General features: G+C 46.1%; 1 protein-coding gene across 5 annotated transcripts in view; it reads right to left on the bottom strand.

The window, feature by feature from the left end:
* The window catches only part of RNF4 (ring finger protein 4), a 34,771-nt gene that overhangs the window by 13,532 nt on the left and 3,816 nt on the right, over window positions 1–17,423 (bottom strand). For 4 of the 5 annotated variants that reach the window (XM_037829277.1, XM_037829273.1, XM_037829276.1 and 1 more), the window contains exon 2: window positions 7,156–7,315. In XM_037829277.1, the coding sequence (XP_037685205.1) occupies window positions 7,156–7,164 (9 nt within the window). In that variant the 5' untranslated portion in view covers window positions 7,165–7,315. Of the gene's footprint in view, window positions 1–7,155; window positions 7,316–9,228; window positions 11,018–17,423 lie in introns of those variants that run through there. The other variant, XM_037829274.1, reaches the window with a different exon arrangement.

Raw genomic sequence — 17,423 nt, 5'->3', positions numbered from 1 at the left:
CCGGACAGCCCCTTGGGGCCCCCTCATGGGCTACCCAAGTGCCCGTCAGTGGGAAGGCTCAGGCTCTTGATCCATGTGCTCTAAGCTGGTCCATCTTCTGCTTCCCCGGGTCTCAGGTTTGCCAAGACACCCTGCATTTCTGACCCGGCTGCCCCAAGAGACAAGGTGAGAACCTGTCTCCTGCAGCCTCCCAAAGGAGCAAACACTTGACAGCGGGCTGCCACCTGGCCTCTGCTCCCTGCACCGCCCCTACCGATCCTGCCCCTGCGTTAAGGTGTTCCTGCTTCCCCCTGGCACTGGACCTGTGCTTCTTCACACAGCTCCACACCAGGGTGACCTGGCACAATGACTTCAAGTCTTGGCCTAAATGCACCTGCCTTCTGAGCTGTTACAGGGACTCAATGAGAAGATGGCTGTAAAGCCTCTGAGGACAGATGGAAAATGTTACTACTCTAGTCCTATATTCCTCACTGTGTCATTTCCCCATCTTGGACTGCTCGCCATTTTGTTCCCGATAACTCTGGAAGGACAAGATAGTGCTGGTGAAATGCAGCACAAGACCCAGGAGCACCTGTCCCCTGTGCCAACCCTGGCCAGGTGACAGAGATGAGCCTAATGCTACTTGTGACTCATATGGCTGCCCTGTATGTAACTTGGGGAGTTCTGGAAAACGGAGCTGGGTACTGCACTTCTCCATCTGAAACTCGGCACTACCTGAACAGACCCTTCACACCCCTTCCCCTGTAACCCCTCTTCCCTCTCCCTGAGGGGGCCAACGAAGCAGCCCCAGGCCTTGAATCCTCCCTCGTGGATAACTGGAGGAACCCCACCCCAGTTCAACCCTCACCACCCTCCACCTCCCCGCTGCTGCAGTGAATCCTTTCAGTGTCCCAGCTGCTCTTTTGACATCTCCACGCCTCTATACTGAGGTTCTTTTCGGCTTCTCCTGTTCTCTACATGGCCAATCCTCACCAAACTTTCAGGAATATATTCAAGTGTCACCTCCTCTCTGGAAACATTCTTTATCCTCCCAGGCTGAACCATCTCTGGCTTTCCTTCTTCCAAAGGTCCCCCCTGCACCCTGCTCTTTGCTGCCACTGTTCTCCTTCACCAAGTGTGGACTGTGGGAACTCCCCGCAGGCAGGAAGCACACTGTCTGTTTCATGGTCAGGCTCTACAAAGCCTGAAATATATGCATGGTCCTCTACTTGACCCCCTTTTTATTCTTCTAATGTCACTCCTCCTCTTTTGCTAACAGAATCCTTCGAGTTCTGTGCTGGTTTGAATGTATTATGTCCCCCAAAATGCCATTATCTTTGATGTAATCTTATGTGGGCAGATGTATCAGTGTTTATTAGATTGCAATTCTTTGAGTGTTTCCATGGAGATGTGACCCACCCAACCGTGGGTGATGACTCTAATTGGATAGTTTCCGTGGAGGTGTGGCCCCGCCCGTTCAGCATGGGCCTTGATTAGTTTACTGGAGCACTATATAAGCTCAGACAGAAGGAGTGAGCTTGCTACGGCCAAGAGGGACACTTCGAAGATCGCACAGAAGCTGAGCGAGTAGCTACAGATGAGAGACAGTTTGGAGATGGCCATTGAAAGCAGACTCTTGCTCTAGAGAAGCTAAGGGAGGACAAACATCCCAAGAGCAACTGAGAGTGACATTTTAAAGAGGAGCTGCAGCTTAGAGAGGAACGTCCTGGGAAAAAGCCATTTTGAAACCAGAACTTTGGAGCAGATGCCAGCCATGTGCCTTCCCAGCTAACTGAGGTTTTCCGGACGCCATTGGCCATCCTCCAGTGAAGGTACCCGACTGCTGATGTGTTACCTTGGACGTTTTATGGCCTTAAGATGTAACTGTGTAACCAAATAAACCCTTTTTTAAAAGCCAATCCATTTCTGGTGTTTTGCATCCTGGCAGCATCAGCAAAACTAGAACAAGTTCCTCTGTGCCAGGAGGGGGAGCCCAGAGGACCGGGTGCTATCTTTGGCCAATGGGTGGAGCTGGGGGGACTGTGGACTGGCCCGGAAGGGGGGCTTTCTGTCCCTTTTTCTCTCTCAACCTGGGCGGCTCAGTGGAGAAAGCCTCAGTCATTTTCAGTTCGCAGCTCTCTGACTCAGACAAGGGTGGAGATAGCAGAGTCAGAGAGACAAAGAAACTACTTAATTACAAATGAAAACTCCCTAGGGGGTGCATCTTCCCTAAGAGGGAGGAGGTGGTGCCCAGTCCTACCACCAGCCTTCCATTCAGAACCAGACCCCAGAGCCTGGGGAAAAATAGCCAAAACAAAAACTAAGGACTAAGGGGGCCACACCTCCTTACACCCGCCAGGAGCTACAGACTGAGAGGTGCCACCTGCTGGGCAGGTCAGGAAAAGCACAGTGGCTTGAGGCATCATAGGGTGTGTCAATCTTCTAAGACACACCCTCAGGGAAACCTGATACTGAATATTACCCCCTTCTGAGATCTGAGCCCGTTCTGGTCTGGGAAAACCTGATTGGGGTAACCAAGGAAACCCCAACAGAAAACTACAGCCTACACTAAGAAAAACCTACACTAAGAAAAACGAAGTTATGGCCCAGTCAACGGAACAAACTTACACTTCAACTGAGATACAGGAATTTCAACAACTAATGCTAAATCAATTCAAAAAGTTTAGGGAAGAGACGGCAAAAGAGATGAAGTATATAATGAAAACAGTGGGCGAATATAAGTTAGAAATTGAAAGTTCAGAAAAACAACTGGCAGAATCTATGGAAATGAAAGGTACAACACGAGATCAAAGATAAAATGGAGACATACAACAGAAGATTTCAAGAGGCAGAAGAAAACAAGGAGGAACTGGAGAACAAGGCATCTGAAAGCCTACACACAAAAGAACAGAGAAGGAAAAGAATGGAAAAATATGAGTAACATCTCAGGGAACTGAATGACAACAGGAAATGCATGAACATATGTGTCATGGGTGTCCCAAAGGGGGAAGAGAAGGGAAAAGGAGCAGAAGCAATAATAGAGGAAATAATCAAAGAAAATTTCCCATCTCTTATGAAAGACATAAAATTACAGATCCAAGAAGGGCAGCGTACCCCAAACAGATCTGAATAGGCCTATGCCAAGACACTTAATCATCACATTATCAAATGTCAAAGATAAAGAGAGAATCCTGAAAGCAGCAAGAGAAAAGCGATCCATCACACACAAAGGAAGCTAGATAAGACTATATGCGGATTTCTCAGTATAAACCATGGAGGCAAGAAGGAAATGGCAGGCTATATTTAGGGTACTGAAAGAGAAAAACCACCACCAAGAATCCTATATCTGGAAAAACTGTCCTTCAAATATGAAGGAGAGTTTAAAATATTTTCTGACAAAGAGACAATGACAGAGTTTGTGAACAAGATATGTGCACTACAGGAAATACTAAAGGGAGCATTACAGACAGATAGGAAAAGACAGAAGGGAGAGGTTTGGAACACAATCTTGGGTGATAGCAGCACAGCAATGTAAGTACACTGAACAAAGATGACTGTGTGTATGGTTGAAAGAGGAAGGTTAGGAGCATGTGGGACACCAGAAGGAAAGAGGAAAGATAAAGACTGGGACAGTATAACTCAGTGAAATCTCAGTGCTCAACAATTGTGATAAAATGCACAAATATGTTTTTACATGAGGTAGAACAAATGAATGTCAACCTTGCAAGGTGTTAAAAATAGGGTGGTATTGGGGGAAAAATACAATCAATGCAAACTAGAGACTATAGCTAACATTGTATTATGCTTCCTTTAATGTAACAAAGGCAATATACCAAAGCTAAATGCATACAAGAGAGGGACATAAGGGAGGGGTATGGGACTCTTGGCACTGGTGATGTTACCTGACTCTTTACTCTACTTTAGTTTAATGCTATCTTTCGTTTCGTTGCTTCCTAGCTGTCATGTTTTGTTTTTGTCTTTCTTTTTCCTTTTTGTCTCTCTACCTTCTTTGACTCTTCCTCCTTCTTTGTAGAGGAAATGGAGATGTCCTTCTTTAGATAGTGGTGAGGGTGGTGATTACATAAATACGTGACTATACAGGGAACCATCAATTGTTTACTTAGGATAGAATGTATGGGGTGTGAACAAAATCATCTTTAAAAAAATGAGTTGTGTGGTATGTGAATATATCTCAATAAAACGAATATTAAAAAAAAATGAGTTGATGAAGAAACCTTGAGGACACTATACTGAGTGAAATAAGTCAGACACATAAGGACAAATATTGCAGGGTCTCACTGATAGGAACTAATTATACTATGCAAACTCATAGACATGAAATATAAGTTAACAGGATATAGAATGAGGCTAAAGAATGGGGAGTGGTTGCTTATTATGAGCAGAATGTTCAACTAGGGTGAACTTAAATGTTTGGAAATGGACAAGGGTGATGGTAGCATGTTGTGAGAATAACTAACAATGCTGAAAGGTGTGTGAAGGTGGTGGAAAGGGTAAGCTCAGAGTCACGTAAATCATCAGAAGGAAAGGTGGAGGTTAAAAGATGGGAATGCATAAAACAGTGAATCCTGAGGTGGACAACGTCTGTGATTAACTGTATAAATATTAGAAATCTCTGTCATGAACTAGAACAAATGTATGACACTATAACTAGAAGCTAATAATAGAGGGGCATATATGGAAAAAAGTATACCTATTGCACACTATATACTACAGTTAGTAGTATTTTAACATTCTTTCATCAACAGTAACAAATGTAGTATACCAAAACTATGAATCAATAATGGAGTTGGGGGGGGTGGTTAGGGGCATGGAAGGATTTGAGTTTCCTTTTTTTGTCTTTATTTCTTTCCTGGAGTAATAAAAATGTTCTAAAAATGGAAAAAAAAAATTATTGTGGTGATGGATGCACAGCTGTATGATGGTACCATGGGCAACTGACTGTACATTTTGGATCTTTGGATAATTGTATGGAAAGTGAACAATCTCAATTAAAAAATATGTGTGTGTGTATATATATACACACGCATATATTTTTATTATTATATATAATATATATATTATTTATATATACATAACTCTAACCCTAAATATACAATATATAAAATTATACACTAACCCTAACCTTATATATATATTATACATATATGTATAATTATATACAGTTACTATATATGTGTATATTTTTATTTTATATATATATAAACCAACTTTCCTAAATATCGAAAGAAACATACAAATACATAAAAATAAAACAACCACAACAGAACAAAGAAAATTCATCACACAATATTCCGAAGGACCATGTATTTCTATTTTCTGTATGTAAATACGACAAAATGACCAAACATGGCAGTAATACCAATACATATAAGTAGGCTTAAATGACCTATTAAAAGAGTAAGATTTTCAGATTGCCTCACAAAGTAAAACCCAACTCCATGCTGCATATAAGACATAGCCTAAATAAAAGAATAAGGAAAGATGTCTTGAGGAAATGCAAATTTAAAAAAGCAAGGGTTAAGAGCACTGAATTATGCAAGTGATTGCAGTTGATAGAAGTTTAGGGTCGTGTATGTCACTAGAAGGAAAGCCAGAGAATGAAATATGGGACCATATAACACAGTGAACCCTGCGGTGGACAATTGTGGTTAATAGTACAAACATAAAAATGTTCTTTCATGAAGTAGAACACGTGTGTCACTATTACAAGGAGTTAATAATAAGAGTGGTATACAGGAAAAAATGCACCTAATGCAAACTATGGACTATAGTTAACAGTAGCATTTTAATATTCTTTCATCAACAGTAACAAATGTACCACACCAATACTAAGGGTCAATAATGGGAGTGGGTGGGATAAGGAGTATGGGATGTTTTGTTTTTGGAGTAATGAAATGTTCTAAAATTGACTGTGGTGATGAATGCACAACTATGTGATGATACGGTGAACCACTGGTTGTGTATTTGGATGGACTGTATTTTGTGTCAATGTATCTCAATAAACCTGCTCAGAAGACAAAAAAAAAAAGCAAGGGTTATTAAAAAAAACAACCCTCTGGTTAGTCACTACCATGAAGTTATTCATACAATTCTTAGGCTATTTTGACCAGTTTCCTCATACACTCTCTGCCACTGCTTTGCCTTTCCCAGTGGTTTTTGTGCAGGCTCCAGAGGTGAGGGGCCAAGACTCAGCCCATGTATTTTCCCACAGGTGAGAGCAGCATTGGCAATCTGCAGATCAAGGACCAAGGGGGGAAGGGTCACCATTTAAAACCACACCTGCCTTTTAAAAGGGTGGATCCAGTTGAGCAGAAAGCCCTTTGGTCCCCCTGAGCAAGATGGACATGAATGTCAGTAGAGGGCCTGGAGCACAAAGGGGCAGGGGGTGGTCAGGAGGGCCAGGAACAGGATCCACTAGATTCCTCACTGTTGGCTCATCTCCTCAGCCCTCCACCTCCCAGAACAGTGCACAGTACCCCTGAGCATGGAATGAGATGAGCAGGTTGTTTTCCATCTGGTCCACCTGATAAGAATTCAGTTTCTCGGAAGCAACTGTTCTGAGCTATGATCCTTAGAGCAACCTTGACGAGTGGGTTTTGACTGTGAGCAGGGAGCAAACTGGGGCTGGGGGACTTCCAGTCTTCTCTAAAACTCAAGGGGCTCTGGGTGACACTGCACCTGAGGTTTGATAAAAGTACTAACAGTTGTTATGATGACTCATCAACTTTGGTTCCTGAATGTGAGAAGACTCTCACTACCGATTATCACCAGTGCGCTCATACTGGAACAAAAATTAAACAGGAAACAGAAGGGAAAACTGTTTGCGAATGACTAAATAAATGCTTGTTGAAGGAGAACAAGAAGCCCTAATGTTTCTAGGACATTGACAGCTACTTGGAAGGTATGAAGTTTCAAAACCTAAGGCCATTCCTTCTCAGCCTTCTGTCTTCCGGCAGCCAAAGCCCCACCCTTGACATTTTGAATTCAAATTCAGCTTGAGATAAGCTGGGGTTACCAACAGGAGGTCTGCTGCACACACTCTGTCAAGTACCCAAGTTCCCCAGAAGGACCTTTAGGCAATCCTGCTCCTGTGCTGCCATGTAGTTAGGCAGTCTTTTAGTTCTGAAAACAGAATCCCAAGCTGACAGAACTTACTGTGCTCATTGTGCGCGCTGGCTCTGACCTACAGAACAGGAAGGGGTCCGCACTGGGGCTCGCAGGAAGCTGGGAGTTCTCAACTCCTCACGTGCAGGTTAGTCAGCCTCTGGCCTGCACAAGACTTTGGAGCCAGACAGATTTCTAGTACCTTCAAATCCTGAAAAAACAAAGGCATCGAGTTGATCAGTGCTGCCACCTGCATCAGTAACAAAGCTCAGTTCAGTAATTTACTGAGCCCTTCTGTAAGCTAGGTACTCTGTCAAATGCTTCACATACTTTATTTCACTGAATCCCACATTATTCTGTTGCAACACAGGACTGCTGGGCCCCAAAGCTTGCCATCACAATCATCAAGCTATCCACTGCCCTCCTTTCTGGTTGTTGAAACGCTAGCAAAGTACTATACTAGCTGCTGGGAAGATGAGATTAAACAAGAGAGTTAGAACCATCACAACAAAAACAACCTGCTTTCCTACACACACCTTAGCTCACCTACTCCTCAGAGCAACTGTGAAGGGAAAGAAATGACTGTTTTATTGTACAAATGGAGGAACTGAGCCCAGAGCCTCTCTAGTTTCTCAAAGAGCAAATGGCACCGGGCAATGTTATACAGACAAGGATGACTTTATTCAGAAGCTGCTATAGCAATGGGGAAAGAGCAGAACTCAACTCCATTGAAACAAAGGACAGAACACTTTTAAAGAGCTGGGAAGGGAGGAAAAGCCCTAGAAGACAGTAAAGGGGCTGGTCACTGGGAAGGGTGAGGGATTTACTGTGGTCGCAATTAGGATAACGTGGTTCAGAAAGTTTTCCTGTGTGGTAATCAGGCCCCTGGAGGGGTAAAGTCTGGAGAAGAGAAGGGAGCTAAGGAACTACCCATTTAGGAGCCTCTCAGGTGCAACGGTGCCAGGACAAGAGGGCGGTCCAGAGCGAGTTTGATATTTAGAATAGTTAGTGTCTGAACTTGTCTTTTTTCCTTTTATTCCCTGCAGTCCAAATTGTTTTTTCCTGCAGTTCCACAACTGCAAAGATAAGCTTCCAGGCAGTCAGGATGGGGGAGTGAGAGGTAGTGTCAAGGAGAGTAGGGCTGGCGGCTGGGTCAAGAAAAGAAACCCAGTTTTGGTCACTCCCCTGTTGAGATTTTTTTGGTGGTGGAGGACAGACTGAACCACTTGTTGAGAGGTGGTGGTAAAGGTCAGTTGTTTTAGGGTCAGGCACCTTAAAAGAAAGTCTAAAAGGAAAAAAGAGAAATATTAATATATGAAAGTAGAAGTTGGTAGATGAAAATCCTTTGATTATGTAGCACTGTTCTTTGAATTTTCTGAAGTGAGATGTAGAAGTTCTTGGTGCTGTTTAGAGTGGTGGTTATTTCTCACACAAGGGTGTGTATAACTTTACCGGACTTTTTTAGTGACCCAGAAGCAGCCTGTCTGGGGAGGAACCAGCCCACACATGGTCTGCAGCAGGGATGAGGCCCTGAGGTATGGATCCCGTTGTTGGGCCTTAGCTCACCTTTGGGGCAACGGCCAGCTACAAGACAACCCAGAGCCTCGTTAAGGATTTGGTCAATCAGGTTTTAGTTTTTAGTGACATTAAGTCAGGAGGGTGGGAGGAAAACTGAAAATGTTAGTATGGAAGCCAGGTACTGAAGAAAACGGTAAGAATTAAAAATATGTAAGGGTTGACAATGTATGCAAGATGACAGGATCCGGTCTGAGAGACGGGCAAGGAGATGGTGCAGTCCTGTGCATTTTATAAAGGGGGCGCTGCTGGTGCTCCTGCCATCACTCCACGGGACAACCGCTGAGAAGAACGGCTGGGAGTGGAGAGAGGCAGACCTACCTGAGGAACATCTAGGAGGCAGAAGTGCGACCACATCCCAAATAACATCCTTCATTTCACCCCCAAGTGCCACTCTCTCCACTTTTCACCTGAACCGTTACCACAGCCTCCTTGTAACTGATCTCCCACCCACTGCCAAGTGAACCTTCTGGAACACACTTCTAACCACTGCAACCTTTCTGCGGTTCCCGTCAAGTCCTGACTCCCCAGTGCTGCCTGCAGACGCACCCTGGTACTGCAGTTGGAGCAGCTCTCTGCAGCCGGATGGTGTGGACCCTGGGTGAGGCTGTCACCTTCTCTGCAGCTCCCTGGACAGGCCTGGGATGACACTGGAGAACAGGCTGATGCAAAGACAGCACCAAGAACGGGGAAAAGGCAACCCCACTCCTGTTCCTGCCCCACAAGCTTGCAGACTCACTTTCCACCACCAGACCCACACCTCTGCTGCAGCCCTGACAGGCTGTGTAAGGCCACACCCCACCCAGCTCTCATAAAAGAGGGTCGCATACCTCCCCACCTCATTTAGGGTCGACTGGAGGGGGAGGGTGGGAGTGCTGGCAGGCAGCTAAGGTCTACGTCACAACTGAAGTACATGAACTAGGTGTAAAACAGCAGAGGAAGACAGGGCTTAATTTTACCAGGGGAGGCCAGCCCAAAGGGACTGCCCAGCTTGAACCAACCCACCTTCCCCAGCACTTTACGGTCTGGTCCCACTTGGGGAAACAGCACACTGTGGGGACACCCAGTGTCTTGACTCTGAACGAATGGTTTAGGGGAAAGAACCTCAGGACTCCATCACAGACAGCCAGCGACACTCCTGACCTCTCCAGTGCGGCACACCCTGTGGCATCACCGACACCCTCATGCACTCAGAATGGCACCATACTTCCCAAAGCTAACCCTTGTCAACCGAACCTTTACACCTAGGTGGGCATTCAGGGCAGAGGCTCTGGCCAGGGCAGAGACTGGCCCCACCAGTGTGCACAGCAGGGAGCAGCACCCCAACCTCCCCTTAGGGGTCACTGTCCCAGTCTAGCCACATTTCTGGGTTCTGATGCTCACTCATGTTTATGTTTCTGATCCCAAGGAGCATCTTACATTTGGTTATGCACCTATAATAGTTCTTCTTTTTTTCTGAAAAATCATCCATATCCATAGTGTATGTTAGAAATGAGAAAAGCTGACCAAGGCACCACTGTCAGAGAAGGAGAGATGTGTCTGAGGCCTCACACACCTTAGCTGTTCCAGAAGCCTCTTGCCTCTCACTTGATAGGTTTTTAGCCTTTTCAAATGCTATTGTTAACGATGTGACTGTCCCAGAGATGGTCTCCCCCCTCAGCCCACAGGCCCTGCCTTGCTCTCTGAAACCACCCTCATGTACCCCTGCATCCCTGGAGAATTTTTTCTGAGCTTCTAGTTCTTCATGCCTTTTATGCCCTCCACACCCAGGGCCAATCCAGCAACTCCTGCCGAATCTGTTTTTTGGGCATCAGGAGGGCAGATAAAGCGGGAGGGCTGGCCTGCGGAAAATCAACCAAGGAGCTGGATTTTACCAGGGATTCAAGTGGGAAAGGGGCAGTCCAAGCAGACGGGTGTGGGAACATGGAAGTGTGGCACACAGACAGAGGGTGGAGGTCTGCTGGCAAGGGGCCTTGAGCCCTGACCAGCTACCAGGCTCCAGATCCTGCAGGTGACAGAGGCTGTCAGAAGAATAAAACTAACAACAGCTGAAACCCCACTGGCCACTTTCTATGTGCAAGGCCTTATGCTTTCCAAACACCATCTTGTGTAATCCTCCTATCATCATTTCACACGTGAGGAACTGAAGGATAAGGGAAGTAATCTGCCCAAAGCCCACAACCAGTAAATATCACAGCCCTGAATTAAACCAAGGTATCCCAACGCCAGAACCCACACTCTTACATAAATACTGTGACAGTGCTAGAATCAGATGTACTAATTCTAGAAACAATCTAGAACACAGATGATGTGTTTCAGGTTTCTCAATTCAGTTTGCCCACAAAGGGGTCCTGCCTCTACCTCCCTCCAACCCCCATCCCCCCACCCCCCATGCTCCTCCAGCTCAGCAAATGGCACCACCACCCTTTATTCTCTGCAATCATTCATCTGCCCTCACTTGGGTGTCCTATGGGCACAAGGGCTCTGTCTACTTTGTAGAGACAGTGTCTTGCCCAAAGGAGGTGTTCTGCGTCTATTTACTGAAAGAATAAATGACTCAGGGTTAAGGGAGACAAATATAGGTGTGGTCGATGGTGTCCCTGCCACTAAGAAAAGTCCTAAGACAGCAGCACTGGGACTGGCCAGCACAGCCTGAGGCCAGGAATCCCTAAGGCAGACTTTGACAGAGGTGAGACAGAAGCAACTCATGCAAAGGCATCCAGCTGGGTAGATGTGACATTGCAGACCTGAACTTAGGGAAGGGAGAAAAGCAGCAGATGATGTGGGTAAAGAATCTCAGCTTTAGAAATGCTGGGTCTGGGATATCCAGGTATAACTGTGAGAGAGGCAGCAAAAAACTTCAGGAGAATGGGGATGGGGGTCAAGCTATCAGATTCTATGTGAAAACACAGGCAGGTGGAGAAAGAAATGGCAAAAGAGAATAAAAAATTACAGAACCTGGAGATATCAGGCAAAATCCAGACTTTAAAGGAGGAAGAAGCCACCAGTCAGAAGCGATGACAGGCAGGGGAGAACTAAACAAGGCCCCTGGGCTCTGTCCCAAGGAAGTGGGCGACTGATGACCCAGGAGGGCTGTTCCCAGCAAGTGGAAGCAGCAGCCAAGGAGCTGCACCCAAGGCCAAACTGTTCTTAGGGCCACAATAGGCTTCCTGGAGGAAGTGACAAGGGAGATGAGGCCGAGTGAAAGGAGGAGTTACTCTAGAAGTGAAATGCGGGAAAGGAGAGCACCCAGGTGAGGACTGTGTGGAGGGGGTGAGGGAAAGAGGCAGCGAGGGCCCAGAAGGCACCAGCCTCATAAACCACATAAGCAGGGCGGCCTTTGAGGGTTTTGTGACAGATGACACAGTAAGACCTGCATTTAGAGAGACTGCTTGTGTCACCTCTGTGCTGTGAGGGCAGACTGGACACTGAACAAGAGAGAATGCACAATGGGTAGCAGAGGACTCTTACAGGAACTGAGGCACAAAAAAAAATGGCTTGGCTCAGAGGCAGTGGCAGAGTGTAGCAAGAAGAGAGAGAGGTGACCAGCTGGATGGGAGGGAGTAGATGGGTTTAGTACTTCTGGGTTCTTATTGACTACTCATTGTTATCGTTAGAGGTTAATTTTCTTCCAATAAACCTATCACAGACCCTTGAGGGAATGACCCACTTCTCCCCACACAAACTTGAGTAGAAACCTGACAAATAAAATCAGTACTGAATGGTATGAAACAGGCAGAAAACAGGAAGTGGACTAGTCGGAAGGAAAAGTCATTCCCATAAACAATGACAGGGAAAAGGTGCAGCAGAAAAGACCAAGCAGCAACGACTTGGCCTGTCCAAAGGAAAAGGCGCTCTGATGAGCCCCTCCTCTGTCCAGCCCAGCCTCATGGCAAGCATATAGAGCTATCAAGCCAGGCCAGGTCAGCCGAGATGGATACCATCACCCACTGAAAATCAGGGCCCTAACTTCCACTAACCTGGTGGGACGATCACCAAGCAACACCGATTCTAGTGTGACTTCTTGTGCATTCTTACGGGAGACACTGCACAGGCACACCCAGCCACTCATTCTGTGCAGCAACAATCAGGTAGTTCACATTGCAAATTTATCAATGGCTATGTGGACACACTGGGAGTTTGGATGAGCCAGCCAGGGTGAGCCCTTTTTATGCTGGTGTGCTGAAAGCAGAGAAGCCTAAATGCTCTCATCAAGGAAATGCCAGTGTCAGGCCCTGACCAGCCATGGGCTGTACTGTCTAGCTCACATCTCCCTGCCTTTTAAATGGTAACATAAAAGTTTTGCCATATTTTATTTTTAGTATTTCCACAGATGAAATTTCCAAAGTAGAATTACTGAATGCATATTCCAAAGACCTGCTGCACACAGCCAACCCACCACAGCCACTGGTGATGTCCTAGGGCCTGTTGAAGGGCCCACTGGGGCACTGGGCATGATCACTAAAATTTGCCAACGCCTTCCATTCTAAAGTTTCTTAGATTGGAAATGTGATACCACAGTCACATCAATAACCATGCCTTACTACCTGTTCTAGTTTGCTAATGCTGCAGAATGCAAAACACCAGAGATGGACAGGCTTTTATAAAACAGGGGTATATTTCACTACACAGTTACAGTCTTAAGGCCACAAAGCATCCAAGGTAACACCTCAGGAATCGGGTACCTTCACCGGAGGACCGCCAGTGGTGTCTGGAAAACCTCTGTTAGCTAGGAAGGCAGCTGGCGTCTGCTCCAAAGCTCCGACCTCAAAACGGCTTTCTCCCAGGACGTTCCTTTCTAGAAAGCTTGCTTCTCTTCAAAACATCACTCCCAGCTGCACTCTCTTACTCCCCCCGAGTCAGCTCATTTATGTAGCTCCACTGATCAAGGCCCACCCCGAATGGGTGGGGCCACGCCTCCATGGGAACATCTCATCAAAATTATCTCCCACAGCTGGGTGGGGCACACTCCAAGCAAATCTAACCAGCACCAAAACTTCTGCCCCACACAAGACCACAAAGATAATGGCATTTGGGGGACACAATACACTCAAACCGGCACACTACCCAAGAAAAACACAAGTTCCTGCTCGATATACAAACAAGGGCTCATGGCCAGGTAGGCGACAAAATCATCCAGGCTCTGGCCATGTAAGCCCTGTAGCCTTGTGCAAATACTTGACCCCATGCTTCAGTGTCCTCATCTGAAATGTAGGGCAAACGTCCCTTACTTTGTAGCTCTCACATGAGTGAAACTGAAACAGTGAATGAGAAGTGCTCAGGAGGCAAATCCGCCAGCTAACTAACTCAAGATCTATTACAGGTGCCTGCTGTGGGGCAGGCACTGCTCCAGGGTCTAGAAGTAGAGCAGTGAACCAAGCAATATGGGGAGAATATTCTAACTGGAAAGACAATCAGTAAATTAAATAAGAAGTATGTATTACATCAAAGAGGCCAGAAATTGTAGCTCTTCTTACAAGTGTGAGTGCTCCAAGGTAAGAGCAAAGCAAAACTTCTCCCCCAAGTGGAACTGGAACAAGAGAGGGCCAAGCCTTCCTCATCTTTGCTAAGGTTCATGCACAAACATTTCTGGCTCTGAGCAAGGTTTTATTCACATCTAGAAAAGAACTGGCAGGATGTAGCTAATCACGACTTCTCAGGCATAGAGAACTCCGGAGGCTGAAGCAAGTGGGCACAGAGGCGGGGGACTGCCCTCTCCCAGAGATGTTCATTACTAGAGAGGCTCCGGGATCCTGACACTGGTCTCCCTAGAGGTTTTCACAGGGACTGGACGAAGGAATTTGATAAAAGTGGGAAGCAGCAGACTGCTTGGGGAGGTGAGGTGTGCTGATGCTGTGCAACTAAACTTGGTCTTTGTCAAATTTCTCTTTTGACCCTCATGAAGCCACCTCCAGCCATGAGGCCACAACGGCAATGCCCTGAGGCCTGCAAGAAGCACTAGAGCCAAGGGGCCTTCACACTTGCTCAGTGATCTGTCACAGGAGGGGCAGGGAAATTCTTTCATGCTCTCCAAACACAAGGCCCATCAATGAGAAACAGATGCACTGCCTGTGCAGAGCTGTCCTTATGTGATACCGGCCTTGAAAGCAAGGGCCAAGAATTTAAAATGGACTTAAGCTTTCCCCAAAATTGATGAAAAAAAATTAAATATAAAAATTTAAAATAAACGTCATGTAATATTTTTGCACAGAGGCCCATGGGCCTAGAACCAAGCATTTTAACTAGAAGGGGTTTAGCCAAATATTCAAAAATACTCTGCCATGGGCCATAACCCCAGACATACCTGTATGGATATGCTCTGGCAGCAGGAGTCCTGAGCTGCCCTCCCCAGGCTCCAGGGATCTCCAGGACACACCTGCTGCTTGGATGGCCAAGGCTGAGCTTTGTTTCTGCTCTTCTCAAAGAGGCTATTGTTATAAATTTCTCCATAGCTTTTTGGGCAATGTTATGAAAAATGCCCTCCAAATTCTAGGTTGACCTTTTTGTCAATGAAATCCCTGGAGCCTGGGGCCACCCTAATTCTCTAACAACCGTGTCTGATGAAGCTGTATCAGTAACAGCCTTAGAGGATTTTCAGAAGTGGGAGGGACATTCGAAGACACCAACTCCAATCTCCTCATTGTGTCAGGCAACTAACCGAGTACCTTGTCTCCACACGCGCCTTTGTAAAAAGGTTTCTCTGGGACAGCATGAAAGTTCCGTGCTTTCCCCCCGTCCCTGACTCCTTACTTCCAATTTTCTTTCAGCAGTGTGGCCTGGGCTCTGGCGGCCTGGCAACACAAACCAGTCACTTCCAGGGGCCAGGAGCAAGGACAATGAATGAAGGAAACCTAAGGATCTTCCACAGAAGAAGAAAAGACACATAGGTGAATGGGGTAAATCTGACCTAACCCCCGAGACCAACAACCTCACAGCCTTCTCCAGGGACCAAGGTCACTGGCCACAGGATGTGCAGGCCAGCACGCCCAGCTGCCAGCCCGAAAGAGGGCCAGCTAGGAGGCTTAGCTTCTACTGACTAGATCCAGGAGTAGGAGGGGGTGATGTGTCTATATGTGTTTGTGGAGTGAGTCCAGAAACACTAAATGGCCCACATCAGCCACTAAAAGCAGACCCTGGAGCAGGTGCAGCTGAGCAGTGGCCACACAGTGGCCATTCCCTCATACGTACAACAGAAGGTGCTGATCTCAACTAGGCTAGCTCCCAGGGACCCTCAGAGCAGATATTCCCTTCCACCCCTGGGCAGATGCACCTGTGGGCTGGCCAACACCTGGATGCAAGCTGTCACCAGAGCTACCCAACCCAGTTCTCTTAGGGGTACTTGTCTTGGCAGTGAGATCCGGCACTGGGCCTGCAAGGTGCAGCCCAGGCCCTAATGAAGCCCTAAGCCAGGCCCTCTTCAACTGTTACTTCAACACTCGATGTTGGTGGTAAAGTAAGAGAGAAAATCAAAGTCCTTAGCCATAAAGAACAGCAAGCACCTACAGAAATGGGATGTTTTAATGGAGACAGGAAAAGCACAAGAATAGAAGGAAGAACCTGAAGTCTAATGCCCTAAGGAAATCAAAAAAGACCACCAGACTCCAAAAGACCCAAGAATTTTGCTAATGCTCCTGAATGATTATACCTATTCCTAAAGAATATGTGCCAATGTGTCATTTAACACCTACCTTATAATGTAGCCAACCTCCCCTTCCCGACCCATCTTTCTGCCTCATCTGCAGTTACAATCAGATTTGCTATAACATGATGTATATCCCTAAAAAACACCATATTATACATAAAGCATTAGGCATAAGCCCCGTGTGTTTAAGGGTTAGGGATACAACAAACAAACACTTCGTCAGATACATTAAAAAAAAAAAAAAAAAAAAAGAAAAGAACTTAATGAAACCAGCAGTGTAATTTCACACGTGGTAAACAGTTAAGAAATATGCACAAGCTACAATGGCTGTGATACTCTACCTTGAATCAGGCCTGGAGTGTGCTGTGGAAGTGGGCGTGGCAGCGCTGCAACTTGTGAGTTATTGTGAGGTGGGGAAGGAGGGTGAATGTTGTAACATGAGGTTCACAGGTGGGGCTCAGGACACAAGTCAACAGCAGAAGCTGGCTTGGTTCAGCTGGGCTCAATTTCGCTCTTCACCTAGTATTCTCACAAAGAAAACTGTGCCCAAGCAAATGTGAAACTCCCATTATGCTTCCAATTGTTCCCTAATATATCCATCCCACTGGAACAAATTCATGGTTCCAAACAAACATGAGAGTGGAACTGATGGGACTTCATTTACTCCAGGTACCCCAGGGGCCTGTCACCCACTATGGGCTCATCTACAGTCACCCACAATGGACCCCCCACCCTCCAAACTGAGAAACTCCTGTTGCTCTTCCTTCAAGGCCCACCTACTGCCATTTCTCTCGCTCCTCCCCATTCTGATTTAATCATTTAACTGCACTCCCTTAACACAGTAAACAACTCTAAATTGCATACTTATCACAATTTCCTTTTTTATTTGTGTCCCCACCTGAGCACAGCACTTGGCACAAACAAGCACTTACTTAACAAATAAGAATTTTTCCCCCATTGAAATGAAATTAACAAGCTCATTTCATGCTCATTTTATTCACCTGGAAGAGATGGCGCAAACTGCTCATGGGAGGGGGGTGGATTTCAGAGATGGGTGGGGGAAATGGAGCTTTGCAAGTAAAAATACAGCCACTATCAGAAA

This window comes from Choloepus didactylus, chromosome 3 (genome assembly GCF_015220235.1).
Source record: "Choloepus didactylus isolate mChoDid1 chromosome 3, mChoDid1.pri, whole genome shotgun sequence".
NCBI lineage: Eukaryota > Metazoa > Chordata > Mammalia > Pilosa > Megalonychidae > Choloepus > Choloepus didactylus.
Note: the sequence above shows the minus strand (reverse complement) of the source record. Positions and strands in the feature narration are given on the sequence as shown.